Genomic DNA, 17,003 nt, shown 5'->3' on the forward strand with positions numbered 1-17,003 from the left:
AACTTGTGAAACCCAAGGACATGTCCCTGGCCTAAAAACCATCGTCCCTATATTGAAAACATTTTGGAGACTTGGGGACAGCTACGGGACGTCCCCACCCTATCCCCCTTTTCTGAAAATTCCCAAGAAACGTCCTTGAAACTTGGGGACTTGTGGAATTTTTTTTGGGGACATCCATATATCTCGGGGACGGTTGGGATGCCTTGGAAGTCCCAAGGACGGATGGGCATCCCTGATTTTATAGACGACATCAACACCTATAAGATAGTTTTCTTTTATAAAGCATTTTCCTTTATAATTTTAAAGTGGGCGCCTCCTTCCAAGTTCACCCTAACATGCTTATTAGTGTTTGGTAGTTAATTCCTGCTATTTGGGGCCCTTTGATTAGTATTTGACAACATTATGTTAAGAATCATGGAATTAACATTGCTGTTACAGTCACGCTACACGCTCAGAATTATATCACAAACTGTTTGCAAGGTGTTGGGAAAGTCTAAAAAGTTCATTATAGACCTATAACATGCATCATTATGTCATTTTCTGGCAATACATCACTGCTTGGTTGGTCTTGGGTTGATCTGGGTTCTTTGTGGATAATATGGTGAATATTAAAAGTTGCATCAAGATACCGTCTAATTGTAACAAACCTATGTCATGATCACAATGAATTGGAAGTGTAGTTTCATAATTAAATGATAGTTGTGTGTTTCAATTTCGAAGGTGGGTTATTGTTCTTGTTGCTATTGAAAATGAATTCTGAATTATGTTCTTGGGTATATTTCAAATTTTTATGTTATTATATTAATTTTACATGCACATTGACAATAATTCCAAATTATGAATGCATTATAGCATATTGAGCATTGAGTTTGAAAATTGAAATGTTGTATGTTCAGGTTCTATGATGTTTAAATGGCATGATTTATCCATGTCTTCATATGAATGTAATGTATGTATGCAAATTTCCCAATGTATTTTATATATTCCCTATATTTATATTCCCTATCTTAAACATGGTCATAGGAGCACACACTAAGCAAGAACTGGAGTGGAACAGGTGTGATCTCTACATCATCTTGCTTCCATGAGTGTGATCACCATCATAGGACAATATACACAAATCACATAAATACTTAGTGTATCAAAGGGAACATGTTCAGAGCAGCTACATTTGGTTTGAAGTTGGAAGACTTTACAGCGTGAGAGCCTCTGTGTGCACTCCGCCGAAGCTGCAGAACTGTGTGTGAAGAATTGGATGGAGCTGCATAGACCAAGCGGCAGTAACACTAAGTTTTTTGGTTGTTTTATCTGTGACAATAACTATTGTAATGCTCAGTACTTGTAGTTCCTTGGAAGGAAGAGTTATGTGATTTAATATTTTGTGTTAATTTGTTGTTGCTTTACTATCTTTCTCTTCAACATCTTAAACATTTTCACTCCATGATCTGCAATCATTTAGGATAAAACATGAAGGGTGTACAACACAAAAGATACTTGGAATGTTACACAAACAATAAACTGGAGTTAACAAACCACTGCTAGTTTCTGAGATGTACAGACATATAGAAATAGTAGCCTAGAATAGGGAATAAGCTGGGTTATTACAGTGGGATCAGAGCAGTAACTCTTGCCAACCTTGTGGGTAAAATTATCAATATTACAATTAGTTGAGAGATAAAATGACCGATTTGAGTGTTCAGCCCTTGACTAATTCTTACAATTTAAGAATTACAGCATATTTGAACGCAGGTCAAGAAGAAGAAAATTGGAAGAGCAGTTTCTAGCAGCTGAACAGTTTGTTGATAACATGGGTAACATGAATGCTAGGGATCCGAAAGAAGAGAGATTTGGGCAATTATTGGATATCATAGCACATGGATAGTGATGACAAGCACTTGGAACCAAAGTACATCTCCGTATCATCATCTCATCAAAATGGTCATCAAAGGTAAATTGATGAGCATACCTCACAGTGTAATGCCAATAGAATGCGCCAATCTCAATTAGTGGCTCAGACTGTAATCTAGATGAAACTAACTGCAATCGATCACTAACCAAGCTGGAACTGACTACTACGTCCGAAGACATCGCCAAAGGAGTAGTATCACTAGCAAGAACCATGCCAACTGCCAGCTCACCAACATCACACATGATCTTTGATACCACATCTCTAGTCTCCGTGCTATCAGTACTAAAGGCTACCACCATATCAGGCATACCACAACAATCCGCTGCAACACCCAACTCAACAGAGCCCGATATGCCAATGTTAGTATCAAGGATGGATGCATCCCCATCTCAATTGTCTCTAACAATCTCGACCATGGACATCCTCGAATCACCAGACACCACAGTTTGTGACTGTACAGAATCTGGTAAAGATTGCAGTCGCTCTAACTCCACAGTCACCTTAGCCAAATGAAATTGTGACTCCTCGAAAGTCAACTGTGTATTCTCAAGAATCTCAGAAGTCACCTCGAGCTGCTGAGTAAGCTCACTCACCTCAACTTCCTTGGCCAATAATGCATCGTATGCTGTACTCCCCCACTCCATAAGATAGTCTCTGTCGGCTACCAACTGCATATAATTTTGTCTCAGAATCCAAATAGCCTCCCATAAAGAGTGGATCTCTATCAAGGAAAGATAACTGCCTCCTTGCTCATCACTAGTAGGAGAACTTCATCCATAAACTGCTAACAACTGACGAGTAGCGTCGAAATGCTGGCAAGCGATAGAGATGTCTCGATCACTAACTCTCAACTGACTAGACACATGATGGCACTGGCTAGACTGTCTCCTACAAACCTCCTCTGACGCACTGTCTAAAGGAGTATCCTCAAAGTTACTGATCTCTAGAGTATTACCAACCATATCCTGCGAATCAACTCCAAAGCTCATGTCAACATATGGAGTATCAAAATCTGTAGCACTGCTGTCCAACCCCTTTGTACCAAAAGGAACTGCCAAGGAAACTAAGTCTTCAAAACTGCCCATTGCATCCTCCTGGATATCATCAATGCCAATATGATCCTGGGACTCATCTGTACACACTGCAAAATATGAAAGATTATCAACACATTCTAGCAATAATGGTCAACTGGATATATGAACAATGCCCAACACTGGTGAATAAAAACTAATACCAACATCAGACAAGTTACTGGCACAAGGAAAGACAACACCGTGCAATCTACTAATCAAATCCATGATAGCATCCAAACAATCATTGCTACCAAAAAGTGCTAATGATCTCCAGTCAACTGAATCCCAAATGCCAATATAACAATCTCGAGTCCATATCCGTAAACTAGAATCAGCTGGTAACTCAAGCAAACTCCTCACCTGAGTAATATGACTAGTACCAACTAACTCCACATACCTGTCTGATATTGTCCCTGTATCCTGGATGTGAATGCAAGATGAACTCACAACATTATCAACGAACACATATGATTTACGTGCCACAGAAAGCTGAGTATGAGGAGTGCAAGATGAAACTAAACTCAACTCCATGCCATGCTTATCCCCATGTCTCTCCCAGTCCTGTAATGCCAATGGAGTATTCACCAAAGAAGCTCGAGTATCCTCAAGCTCGCGAGAAAGCCTGTCCACTTCCTCCTCCTTCCTCCTCAAGGCATCTGAATAGTCTCCGAAAAGGCTAAGAAGATGGTCATGATCTGATAGAAGATGTAAATAACTCAACTTCATCGTTCCCATTCCTTGCCTAATCACCTGTAAGTCAACACAAGAAGACTTTGCCTGAACTCCCTTATGTCTACCCGTAACTGAATCATTCGGATGTGATCCTCTATCATATCTCGCATCCTGTCATGATGAGATAATGAAGTCACAATACTGTCTTCGCTCACCTTCAGCTGGCTAGACAAATCATGTGAAGTACTACTAGCCTCAACCTCATGTGACAAAGCATCTAACTGTGCCCGGTACTCTCTCTCAGCAAAGTCATGAATGCTCAATGTCTGCTCATCTCTACTAGGTATCTCACCATCATGCACAACAACATCCTCATAATCATCATCTGAACCCACTACGCTGTAGTCACTGCCTGTTGGAACCAAACCATCCTAAGTACCTGAGACATCACCCTTTGGCGACCTGTATACAACTATATCAACTTGAGTATCAAGTTGACAGTTACTATCCATCAGCATAATATCCTTCACCACCTTGTCCTGTGGCTGAACTGAAACCTCTGCCTGGTTGCAAGCTTGTTTCTCGAATTCCTCATTAAGGTTTCTGGTAACATCCCTCACTGTATCAGTCGGTGCTTTGCGAGAAGATCTGCCAAATAGAAATCTAGTCAACCTATCCACCTTAGCTGGGTCAGACAGCATGCCATTCATTATACGGTGGTGCTTAACCAACGGTTTAGACATGTTATGGCTTATTTTCCTAAGTTCATCTTGAATGTCTAAATAACCATCCTTTCTACTATTCCGACTCTGGATATTGTGTCTATCAATTGTCCAAGATTGTGTCCTCTGAGACTTTGTACTATACCTGTCCATTCTGTGTAAAGTAGAGTGATGATCACTCATGTAATTTAGTTCTCACCCCACAGGATGGCAAGAAAACCGCTCTAATACCACTGTAATGACCCTTACTATAAAGGCCACTAAAAACTCAATACTGAACTGTGGCAATTCGTCAAACACTTGGTGTGCAACCGTTAAATGGGTGAGAATGTAATGTCTCAATCAAATTCACCAAATAAGATGGAAGTAACAAATGCAATGAATAATAATAACAGTACCAACAAAATTTAGGAGATCTGATTGAACTGTTACAATTTCTAATATAAGTGCTTATGGTAATGGCTAGCTTTCACGAAATTGTATAACAGTCCAATTGAAGCTAATGAATAATAACATCTGATTTAGACACAAACTGGACTGCAATAATGAGAACTGGACATCTATAATTTTTACTTAATTTTTGCAACCAAATTAATATCAAGAACCTGAAAATCGTGCCTCACATGTATGAAGTGCTGTTGGTAATCCTGCACTTTGAAATTTACACTCCCGCACCCTGCTATGCAATCTCCTGATACAGGTTGTACTGTATGGCACCTGTACTGAAAATTATGCACAGTAATGACAGCTGAAATCACCCGAAATAGGGACGCCTAGGGTTGCTTGGTAGTCCTTTAAAAGTATTAAATAAACCTCTGAATATTTGGAAAGATATGAGCAAATTTGTGACTCGAGCCCTAGTATGGACCTGTCATGTATGGCACTGTTATTAAATAATCCTGCTTGGTATTGGATGCTTAAAATGTATGTTCTGAACCGCCTAGGGTTAATATATAACCCCTTCAATGCAAGAACTCCAATTCCAATGGAGTGTGAAGTAATGAGTACAAATGTGAGTTCAGTCCCTATATGAATTATCAGAAATTGCACTGAATGACCCCTGAATTTTGCCTACTGATTCTGCAAGAAGATGATGAACTCCAGACCTAGTGCTAAGTCCCTACGATTCAATGTTGATACGGTGGACTGAATAATGGTCTCTGATCTGTTCCTGGTCTGCCCCTCTACAGCCTACCCACACTGCTGCTCTGTACGGCTTAATGCGATTTTTTAATATAAATTGCAACCTTCAAACTTAGTGCCAAATCTGGTGTGGACTGAGCCGCTTGGGTTCAAGGAAGACAATGCACTAGATCGCATGCAATTCCGACCAGGCATGAGGGATTTATAACCACAAATGTGCTTCCAGCTTCCTTTCGAGTTTCTCCAGTTCTGCAATAATTTGTGTAGATGGCAATTAATTCCACTCTAGCTAATCCTCCAATGATCAATGAACCTCAAAATTGGCCTTAGGCCACAGTTTTCTGCCCTGATGAAGTGACTGTAATATCACCTCCAATTTGCAATAATTCAGGTGATATTCCACACCCTCAAAATTGCTTATCAATGGGAGTTTTCGTTCCCAAAGATAATTTGAGAATTTGCAGACCAAATGACTACAAATTGCTCCAACTGGAATAGAAGTCGAATCCACAAAACCGCTTGTCCAAATGGATGCCTCCCGCCCTACATTTATTCACCTTTCTAAGAAGTCACTAGGAACTTCTAGAAGCATCTTTTATAAAATCTTATTATTATAATGCACTTTATTATTAAATAACTTTATAAAATTAAAAGTGCAATCTCAATTCAAAATTAGAACATGTAGGCCCTACTTAATGGATGTAGGCTCAATTATAACTCTTCCGAGAGCAATATACAATCATCTGGTCAACAGGATGACTCTCTCTCCAAAATCATTTGCCTAGAGAGTCAATGATAGGAAAATCTACTGTAAGAATCATGTTGCTAGAAAGGGGACATGACAGCTTAAGGGACACATACCCCTTGTAGCTAATAGCTTTGACGCCATTTTTGGAATGGTCTTAGAGCTCGTTGTGAATCAATGTTAAGGAGGAAGGCAAGTAGAATTAAGCACTAATTCATGGGAATGTTAATAGATATGTAATTGTAGATTCATAGTAGGAGTTTGGACGCATGATAGCATATATGCTCGCATATATCTACAATGAGTAGAGTGAATTGATGACTGTAAGGCACAAAGGGAATTTTGAATGGCATGAGTAGCAACTAAGAGAGAGATAATGGGTGATCAAAGAGGACTAAGGACACAAATCATATTTGAGTGGTGAAAACATTATCTTGAACATGGTGATAGGAGCACATGCTGAGGAAGATTTGGAGCGGAACATGTGTGACGTCTACATCTTGCTTCTATGAGTGTAATCACCATCAGTGAACGACATACAGAAATCACATTAAATACTTAACACATCAATGCAAACATGTTCAAAGCATCTATGTTTGGTTCAAAGTTGGAAGACTTTATTGCATGAGAGCCTATGTGTGCACTCCACTGAAGCTGCAAAGTTATGTGTGAAGAATTGGACAGAGCTGCATAGACTAGGTGGTAGTAATACAAAACTTTTAAATTGGTTTTCTGTGACAATAAATATTGTAATGCTCAATATTTCTAGTTCCTTGGAAGGAAGAGTTATTATGTGAGTTAATAATTTTTGTTAATTTGTTGCTTTACTAGCTTTCTTTGCAACAATTTAAACATCTTCATTCCATGAGCTGCAAACATTGTGGAAAAATGTAAAATGGTGTACAATACAAAGAATACTTGAAATGCTACACAAACAATAAATTGGAGTTAGGAAAGTGCTGTTAGTTTCTAAGATGTGTAAATAGATAAAAAAATAGCTTGAAACAAGGAATAAGCTAGGTTATTACAAAGTAGGGGTAATGGTCAAATTCCATACCTACCTTGAAGCTTGTTAAAGTTCAATCTAACTAAAGTTTGATACATTTAAAAATAGATTATTTCTTCAAGAATTGTGGAATGCACTTGAAATGGAAAAATCACTCCTAGAAAGCACAATGGACTTGTGTTAATTCCGTGACCACATTGCCAATCACTAAATTCATTTGAAAAAGATTGATGCTATCCAAGAAAGCTGGAACTAGCAACAATTTTGGAAACATTATGAATAGTGATGTTCCATGGTTGTACATATTCACGCTGATTCAAACCAAAACGTGTTCTAGATCAACGTCGATCCAAATGTTATAATGCATTAATATAAATGTCTTTTTGCAACATATTTAAGAGCTTTGATATAAAAATGGATCTGGTTTGCTGGCAACTCTATGTCAAAGTGATGATGACTCAAAGGAGTGCACAACTAGTCTCATATTTGGAATCCTCTTGAAACACTTTATAATTTTATGTATGTATCTATGCAAAAGTTACCAGTCCCTGAATAAGGATAGAAATAAGAGTGCTGAAGTCACAAACTCACTTGTACAAAGTAGTGAAAATGTTTTTTTTAGAAAGAACACTTCATTGTGCCTCCACAAATGAAAGATTTGTTGTGGCTATAGCAAACAGTTTGTATTTATCTAGGATACTTGAAAATCCTCCTATCAACTTCTAGTGTTCCTTATGGGGTTGTATGGATGTTGTAGTCTATAAACAAAGATGAGAAACATGAACTTTTATTATGAAGTGGGAAGTTGTGAAGAGTGTTCTTCAGGACTGATTTCAATAGAGAATTAGTCCTCTTATTTGGCCAAATGGCTTAAGATTGCAGTTGTCATAAAATCGTTGATTTTAAGTGCATTATAGCTTGCATTTTGACAGAAATTTCACCCAAACATGGTTATTTCTAGGGTAAATGAATTCTCTTCATTTTGCAATGAATGTTTTGCTCTCATTATATTTGCAAGATCTACATTGTTTTTCATAGAATAAATCAATGTGATGACTATTGCATAAAATACCCCTCCTAGTTAACAAATCAAGTGCCATTAGAGAATTGTTTTACCTTTGTGGAAGTTGTGAATGTTTTATATGTTAGACGCATTGAGTTGTTGTTGGCATTGATTGTCATTGATGTCAAAACATCCATATTGACAATCTTGCTATATCGGTTGGTTGTTTGTAGTTTTGGATATATACCTGTTGGCTATCAGTTATTCAACAAGGGTTTCGGTCATATACAAAACTGATTCAATATGAACATTTTTGGTAAAAAAGGCAAGTATACAACGGTCTACTCATGGCTTATATGTTTTTGGTCCACTTGTATACTTTCGGTGTTCAATAATGCATGGAATGCCCTATCTGTTTCTAGTAATTTCTATGGCTACAATGCTTCTCTAGGTATTTCAAATATTTGGATAGTGGTCTAGCTCATTAGATGGTTTGGGTTTAGTGGCTACATCAGTTTTTGTCAAGATTCATCCTCAAGTGATCCTCATCATTTCATCGTCCATCCTTTGGACTTGGTTCCAAAATTCACATATTCTCGGAAATTGTAATAACCATCGTATTATTTGAAGTATGACCTACCTATGGGACATGTTGTATTGTGTTGATATGTACATCCTAGATTGAGGATTGATGTTATGCATTAAATGTAATTGTAATATCTTTTTCTTTGGGGCCATCACACACACGTGATGTGGGCATATAAATGTGTGAGCAAATACCTATAAAAATAAAAATCTTTTGTATCTGAGATGTATGAGTGTGTCATATGCAAAGGATAGTGCGAATTGTGACGGTGGTGTATGCGAGCAGGAATATTTTATGCAATTGTTTGAAGATCAAAAGGAGGCTTACATACCAATAGAAGTGGATTAAATAATTGCATCTTCTAGTGGTGATTAATCTTAACTATTTAACTATTCATACATATTTAGATGCAAACTCTATCAGTTCATACCTCATTTTAATATCTCAAGTGTATAATGATGGTTGGCCTGGCTAGTAGTGAGAAAAACCGATAGTGACCCTTTGTAGTAATCACCTTAACCGTGTCACCCTAACAGGGGTTCTTTTTCATGACAGATCACAATGAGTGATATTGAAGGTACTAAATCTGAAAATGAGGAGCTGAAAGAAAACCCAAAGGAAGCAAATGCTTGCATTGTGAAATTAAGAGATCAGATTAAGAGGTTCAAAGCAGTGCACAAGGAGTTTAGTTAATAATTGAAGGAATCAAAGAACAAAGTTGCATATCTAGATTAAGAATTAAGAGAATTGAAACAATCAAAAGACAATGGTACAAATCTGGATTAGAAAGTAAAATAGAAGATAGTTAATTTTGAGAGGAAGTTGGATGAAAAGGCTCAAAGGAAAGATTTTATCAAACATGGATTGAAATACAAGTCTAAAAGTGCCTGGTTAGGAAAAGTTGAACTAAAAATGGCAATAGAAGAATGGAAAGAGATTAAAGAAAATTCGAAGGGAATTATTAGAAAGAGTTCAAAACAAAATGAGGAATTGGAGTTGAAAAGTTGAGATTAGAAATAAGACACGTGAAAGCAGTATTATCTTAGATCAATTACTATGCATTTAGAAAGAACACAAGAAGGTCTAGGGTTTATCGATGAATGTTCAAATTAAGACAAAGAGAAGATAACTGAAGAAGATGCAAAGATTGGAGTGACAAGTGAGGTAAAAAATTAGAACACGTCTAGAGAAAAGCCTCTAGTAAGAACACCCAATTCTCAAAGGAATTTATCTTTCAATGGTGGTTGTTATATTTGAAAGGATTTTGGTCATAATGCAGTTGATTGTAGGATGAGAAAGGAACAAGGATGTCATAAGATTGGCCACAAAGCAAGTCAATGCAAGAGTCAAGTTTCAAACCAGAAAAAGAGGAATGCAATGAACAATGATTTCAATTGGCATTGTCATGTGTGTCACAATTTGGTCATAAGACTAGTCAATGAAGAGCTAAAGTTGAATTGGTCAAATTTGGCAAAAAAAATGTTGATTGTTTCAAGTGTGGGCAGATTGGTCATTATGCTAAATCATGCAGATCTAGTAGTGTTCAAGTAGTTATTGGGTGTGATAATCATGTTGTAGGATCTAGTTTTGCTCAAAAGGAGTTCATGAATTGGAGAAAGAAATCAAACAGTGTAGAAGGTTCAGTGATACTAGATCTCAATACTAGCTCTATTGACAACTGTGTCAAGAGCCTTGGATCAGGGTGAGTACTAACAAGTCAAATCTTACATCTCCCTTGTTCTAAAGGGTACTAGTTTCAACTAGGTTGTTACTAACAAATGGGATTAAGTATTAATGATGACAATATTCTTTGATTGATTAATGTGTGAAGTACAATAATTGGGTTAGCAAGAATCAATTCAGGTGGAAATTTTGATTATGGTTGCTAGTGGCTTTAAGAGGCAAATTTCTGAATCATTTGGCATTGTAGCATGAAGAAAAAACTTGCGAATTTGCAAGGCGCTTGAGCAAAAAAAATCGTGAACAGTTATTAGCACCTAAGCCAACTCTTCGTAATGTCAGTGTGTCTACGAAGAGGAAAGAGAAGCAAAAAATTGAGCTAAAGGAATTTAATCATAATTGCATCAAATAGTTAGACTTTGGTTTGCTTGTAGAAGGAATATTGAGAGTTGGAAATCTTGGACTTGATATCAGGGGTGAATTTTCATGTTGTGATGATATTGAATTTGTTTTATTCATGATGAGCTGGTTTCACGGTGAAGCCCTAGTATTAGACGAACCCTATGCTGTGATGAGGTAATTAGGGTAATTACTAGTTTGTGCTATGTTGGAAAATTACCTAGAAAAAAATTATCAGCTATGAAAAGTTGGAAGTCGTGACGGTAATTGGTAAGGATCAACGTGCATTTCAAATCAATACTATAGACCATCCAATTGTAAGATATGTTACATTATACATAAAAGATATAGTTTCAAAATCACAATGGTTCAACTTCTGCTATGACCATATATATGACATGCAAGATAGTAAATGAGAATGTTCAAATGAATTTATGTAATTATTGGATAACTTTATGTTGAAGGTAAAGATGTTAGTTGAAGATGGTTAAGGTATATGTTTTGGAATCTTTTGTTAGGTGCTTAGTTTTCTCTTTTATGAGGTCATTCTTGACAAAGAAAATGTTGAGTGGAGAATTGTCATTCCAACAAGTAAGAAGATTTACATGTACTTGGGTGGATTGGAAAATAAGAGAGATACTTGTAAAGTTATTTCTTGTCATTGTAGGCGATTCTTTGTTCTGGTTCAACTGTTGCTGGTGTTGTACTAGAAAAGAAAATTAAGGAAGGTCCCTCCTTAGGAAAAAAGAGACTAGAAGTTGTTATTGGTGGTTCATCCTCTGAACCAAAAAGGATGAAGATTAGTGAAAAAAAAAATGAAGTTGTCACCATGTCTAGAAGAGACGAAGAAAGTCTACCAAAGGACATATAAGACAAAGAAGAAGATATTGAAAAAGAAAAAGAAGTTGGAGAAGAAGAGAAAATAGAGAAAACTATGCATCTCCAATAGGATGAAGAGTTGTTGATCTTAATGTCGTTTGGGCCATTTTGGATAATGGTAAATATGACAAAGTTGGGGGTCTATGGACCGATTGTTCTTCAGTCAACATGACCTCGATACTAAAGTTGTTGATTGATCATATGATCAATTAGAGAATTTTAGTGTCCAATATATTTGGTATGTTACTAGATGATATGGTTAGAAAAGTTGAGAACAATCTATTGCATTTTAGTGGTGATTATTGGACTATGGCGAATAAAATTGAAATGAAATGTGAAAGTGCGAAGGAAAAATTGTCTCACCTTATTGGTAAAGCAAGAGTATGAATTAGGGGAAATCACTAGCATTTATCAATATTGTCTTCAATGGCCTGTTGTGGTTGATAACCTTAGAGGTTAGAGTGAGGTAATTGAAACAGAGTTGAATGAGCTCGAGAAGACATATGATGTCTTCAACAACAGAGATGTGAACATAGAATCAGAGTTGAAGAGCTTCGAGTAGAACTGTTGTTGCATCAGAGACAAAGAGAGGACTTTATCTGGCCTTTTTGGCTGGTCTAGGATATGGTTGAAGTTAGATTGGGACATGTTGCTGGCATCCTAACCAATGGAGGAAACCATGAGAAGCAGTTTTAATCTTTAATTTGGACAAAGTCTTTTGACAAATCGGTCAATTGTGACAGTTTGTGTGCTCGCATGGAAAAAACAATTGTTGAATGGAAAGAGCTTCCAATTTCAATGGAGAGGTACAAGAAGGTATATCAGTTAAAACTATTGTTTTACTTCAAGTCAATTTCATTTGTTTTAGGCTTTTGCCATTGTGGCAAAAGGGGGGAGTGAAAGGACAAGAAAACAAAAAATTGAAACATTTATCTACAGAGGGAGAGTTTTTGTGAGTTTCAAATTTTTGGTGAATTAGCTTATTCCTAAACTATTTATTTTTGGAGTTTCACCATCAATGCCAAAGAGGGAGATTGTTAGACTCATTGAGTTGTTGGCATTTATTGTCATTGATGTGGAAACTTCAGTCTAGCAGAATATGTTGGTTGTTGGCAATTTTGGATATATTGTTGTTGGCTATTGTTTATGCAATAGGGGTCTCGATTATGTATAGGACTAATTCAATATGAACATTTTTGGTGTTCCATGGCAAGTGTAAAACAATCTTGTCATGGCTTGTACACTTTGGGTATATTGATATGTTTTCAGTGTTTAGTAACACATATAATGTCCTATTAGTTCCTGGTAATTGCTTTGGCTACAATGTTTCTCCAGGTATTTCAGATATCTAGACAGTAGTCCAATTCATGACATGGTTTGGGTTTAGCGGCTACATCATTTTTTTAATCAAGATTCATCTTTCAGTGATCTCTATCATTTCATGGTTCATCCTTTGGACTTGTTTGTGGTATTCAAACATCCTTGGAAACTGTAATAAGCATTGTAATACCTTAAGTATGACATGTTTGTGGGTCATGCTATAGCATGTTAATATATATGTCCTAGATTTAGGATCAATGCTATGCATTAAATGTAATTGTAATATCTTTTGCTTTGGGGCCAGCACACACATTTGGTGTGAGCCACCCGATGTATGAGCAGATACATATATAAATAAAGATCTTTCGTATCCGAGATGTAAGAGTGTGTAGTGTGTAGAGGATATTGTGAATTGGTGACAATGGTGCATGTGAGCAGGGATATTTGAGGCAATTTTGAAAATCAAAAGGGGGCTTACATACAAATAGTAGTGGATTAGACAATTGCATCTACTAGTGGTGACTAATCTTAACTATTGAACTGTTCATGAGCTCTTTCAGTACTTTATTTTAATATCTCAATTGTATAAGGATAGTTAGCCCAATTTGCGGTGAGCAAAACTGACAGTGAGCCTTTGTAAAAATCATGTTAATTGGTGTCACCCTAATGGGTGTCCTTTCCAAGAGAATCAGCTTCTCCATTGTTTTTTATTGTTTGGGCTTCCTCGTAAATTCTGATGTTCTCTGTGTTTTCATAATTGTTTTCATAGTTTATAAAGTGTAGGCATAATTGATTCACCTCAAAACCCCCCTCCCCAGTTATTTGTCCTGTTCAACATTATAGGTTAACAACCATGGCTGGATTAAGTGAGAAATATATATTTCCTTTGCAAAGTGATTGAATCTCATGTGTGGACAAATAAATTTGAAGGCAGTACGAGAGAAGAGATATTTATAAATGTGGAAGGAAGGTTTTTCAAGATGGAAGTGACTAAGCAAGCCTTTCTCAACCAATAGAGAACATGAAGAGCCAAATGAAGTCAGTCAAGGAGAGGTCAGAGAAAAGAAAGACCTACACAATTAAGAGGAGTTTTTTAAGGGTGAGAAAATTCGTCCAAGAAAACCTCTATTAAAAACAAAGACTAAGATTGAGATTCTACGATTCAAAGGAGATGTGGATGGGAGAAGCTTGATCATTGGCTGGAATAATTAGAAATATACCTCGAAAATCACAATCCATGCACTATTTATAAATTTGTTGACAAGTAAAAGTAGAATTTTGTTGCAATTTTTTTTAATGTGTGATTGTAGGAGTTCTCTAAATTAGAGAAAGTGAGAATATGCTGCAGTAGTTTTCTTTTTGGCCCTCATGAAGTAAGCAACGTGTAAAACTGATTTTGCTAGGAGATTCTCACTCTGTGTTTTACACGTTGGGTTTCTCTAGGGTAATCTTTTATATAATCTTTTCTTATGTTGTCTTTTAATCTTCGCTAGCTAAGTTTACTAAATTGCAACAGTTTTCTTTCAGCATTAGTAAAGTATATGATAATAATAGAGCTTGATAGTAGATCGTATTGAAATGTCATATAACATTAGAGCCATGCAATTTCAACAATCTATAATGTTAGTTTATTCTTCTAGATTCAACTGTGTTTATATTTTTCATCATTTATTTTTCTCCTCTCTTACTTTGGTTTCATCCTGATAATGGATCATGTAGTATGATCTGAAATGCTGATAATGATTAATATATACACACTTGAATCGAGAAGAAGAATTAACTGTCAAATAACATACCCTTAAATGTTCTTAAATTAATGATAACACTTGTGTGGAAGGTGTATTTGCAAAGTTTCCAATGGAATATCCGTTGAGGATAGATAGCTGGAAAGCTCCAGTCTTTATTATTTTTACCGTCTTCAATGATGTAATATATTGAATATAGAGATCCTTTAATGGTGTGAGGGATTAAGCACATACTAATTTAAAAGTGTGTAGGACAGTAAGAGAAATTGAAAATCACAGCTATCACCTTAGCATTGAACCTCCAAGGTATTGCTGCTTAAATATAAGATGTCCATGATAGTGGTAATTACCTGATACCAAATTCATGAATAGTGGAATAGTTCTTTCACTTCAATATACTATATATTTTCTAATGATATTAATAAACCTTTTGTTAGTTCATACTTCTTTATTAGAACTTTATTTTGAAATTCAAAAGAACTCGCATGTATGCATTGCAATTGGTGCAGAATCATATTCAAAACAACTTTTGCTCACAGGTTCATCCACTGATGTTGGTGATTTGATATACAAACCACCAAGAAGTGGACCAACTTTATGGGAAATTGGCATTGCTGATAGAACTGCTTTGGAATTCTATGTTCCGGATCCAGTACCAAAGTTTATCAATAGCCTTTATATAAATCATCCTGAAAAGTAAAATTCTCTTCACTCTTCCATTTTACTATTTGTAATTTTAAGCTGATAAGTGATAACATGCTTTTCTTGCTTGGTTACTTATACCTTCCTTTTCTCCTAGTTATTTTCATATAGGTGCACATTGTATAAAATAAAAATTTATATCTCTGTCATTTTTAAGGGAAAGCAAATTTTCATTTGCACAAATTGAAAAAGAAGATTTACAATAGATACATTAAATCTATAAAGCAAAGACTATCAATATATAAACAATAAAATGAGACCATCTGGGCTTGAACTGTGATGTCCCTCTATGGGACTGCCTGGATTTGTCTAATTTCTTATGCTTTGACTACAACAAACCCCTTTTAATATAGCTTGCGCACAATCTTTTTATTAGATATAACTGTTAAGCGGGCATTGGATATTATATACCAAGATATATCTTAGTTCTTTGAAGCAACCGTTTGTACTAATATGTACTAATGTAATGATCCTCAAGTTTAATCTATCTCCACTACTAAGGATTATATCTATGCACTTAGAATTTAGATCAAGGGATCCAAGAGATTGTGTAATGTTGTGAACTTACCACAGTAGTTTGCCTTTCTAAATTATTACTGGAATGGATGCCATGAATAGCCAAAAATATTAATCATAGAATTTTCATCTTCAGTATAATCTTTTAACTCCCGTGTCTGGTGATTCACAGTTCCACTCTGCAGTGATATAATTTCCATCTCAAGTCCAAATTACACACTTGCAACCATACTGATGTAACTGGCAATGACAATATGCTCTTCCAGCGATGATATTGTTTCTTATTATTATATCCTTTAAAGCCTTGGCCCCCAAATTATAATATTGATTCAATTACAATGTAGTCTCTCATCTGCAATGTTTATAACTATTTATTATAAGACAGCTCTCGTAAACCAATGCTGGATATTTCTTTAAGTGATATTCAACAATTAGTGACTGTAGAATATTGATCCTTGGTATGGAATTGATAACTGATATCAAATGGTCGATACTGGTACCTTTACTAACCATAACTGGTAACTTAGACGATCATAAGATCTTTATTGCTGCCCTTTTTCTCCTCCTTTCTTAATTCCCTTGTGCTCTTGTAGATGTATTCTTCCTGCCCTTCTTGTCTATTTCTCCTTCACGATTTCCCATTCTTCTGCCATTCTGAGAATCGTTCTTCTTGCCTGAATATCTCCAAAGTATGCGGGTCTGATGGCTTCTTGTCAATATATTCTTTTTTAATTTATTTGTGTAGATGAAATACTGGATGACTTGATATTTTGTGGGTGGTCAAGTTGCCAGATGTATCTGTGGTGACTGTATAAATGTCTAGGTGTTCTCTTGGGAAATTTAATATGAGTTATGAATGCTTGGTTACTCGCCAATAATTTTAAGTCCTCTGGGTATTTGGAT

General features: G+C 36.1%; 1 protein-coding gene across 2 annotated transcripts in view; it reads left to right on the forward strand.

Annotated features, from left to right (window-relative positions):
- LOC149535017 (putative rhamnogalacturonate lyase B) overlaps positions 1–17,003 on the forward strand; it is a 193,134-nt gene that overhangs the window by 105,678 nt on the left and 70,453 nt on the right. For both annotated transcript variants that reach the window (XM_089807207.1, XM_089807208.1), the window contains exon 12: positions 15,422–15,578. In XM_089807207.1, coding sequence (XP_089663333.1) covers positions 15,422–15,578 — 157 coding nt within the window. The remainder of the gene's footprint in view (positions 1–15,421; positions 15,579–17,003) is intronic.

Source organism: Cupressus sempervirens, chromosome 10 (assembly GCF_028749045.1).
Source record: "Cupressus sempervirens isolate cs-2001-9-10 chromosome 10, ASM2874904v1, whole genome shotgun sequence".
NCBI lineage: Eukaryota > Viridiplantae > Streptophyta > Pinopsida > Cupressales > Cupressaceae > Cupressus > Cupressus sempervirens.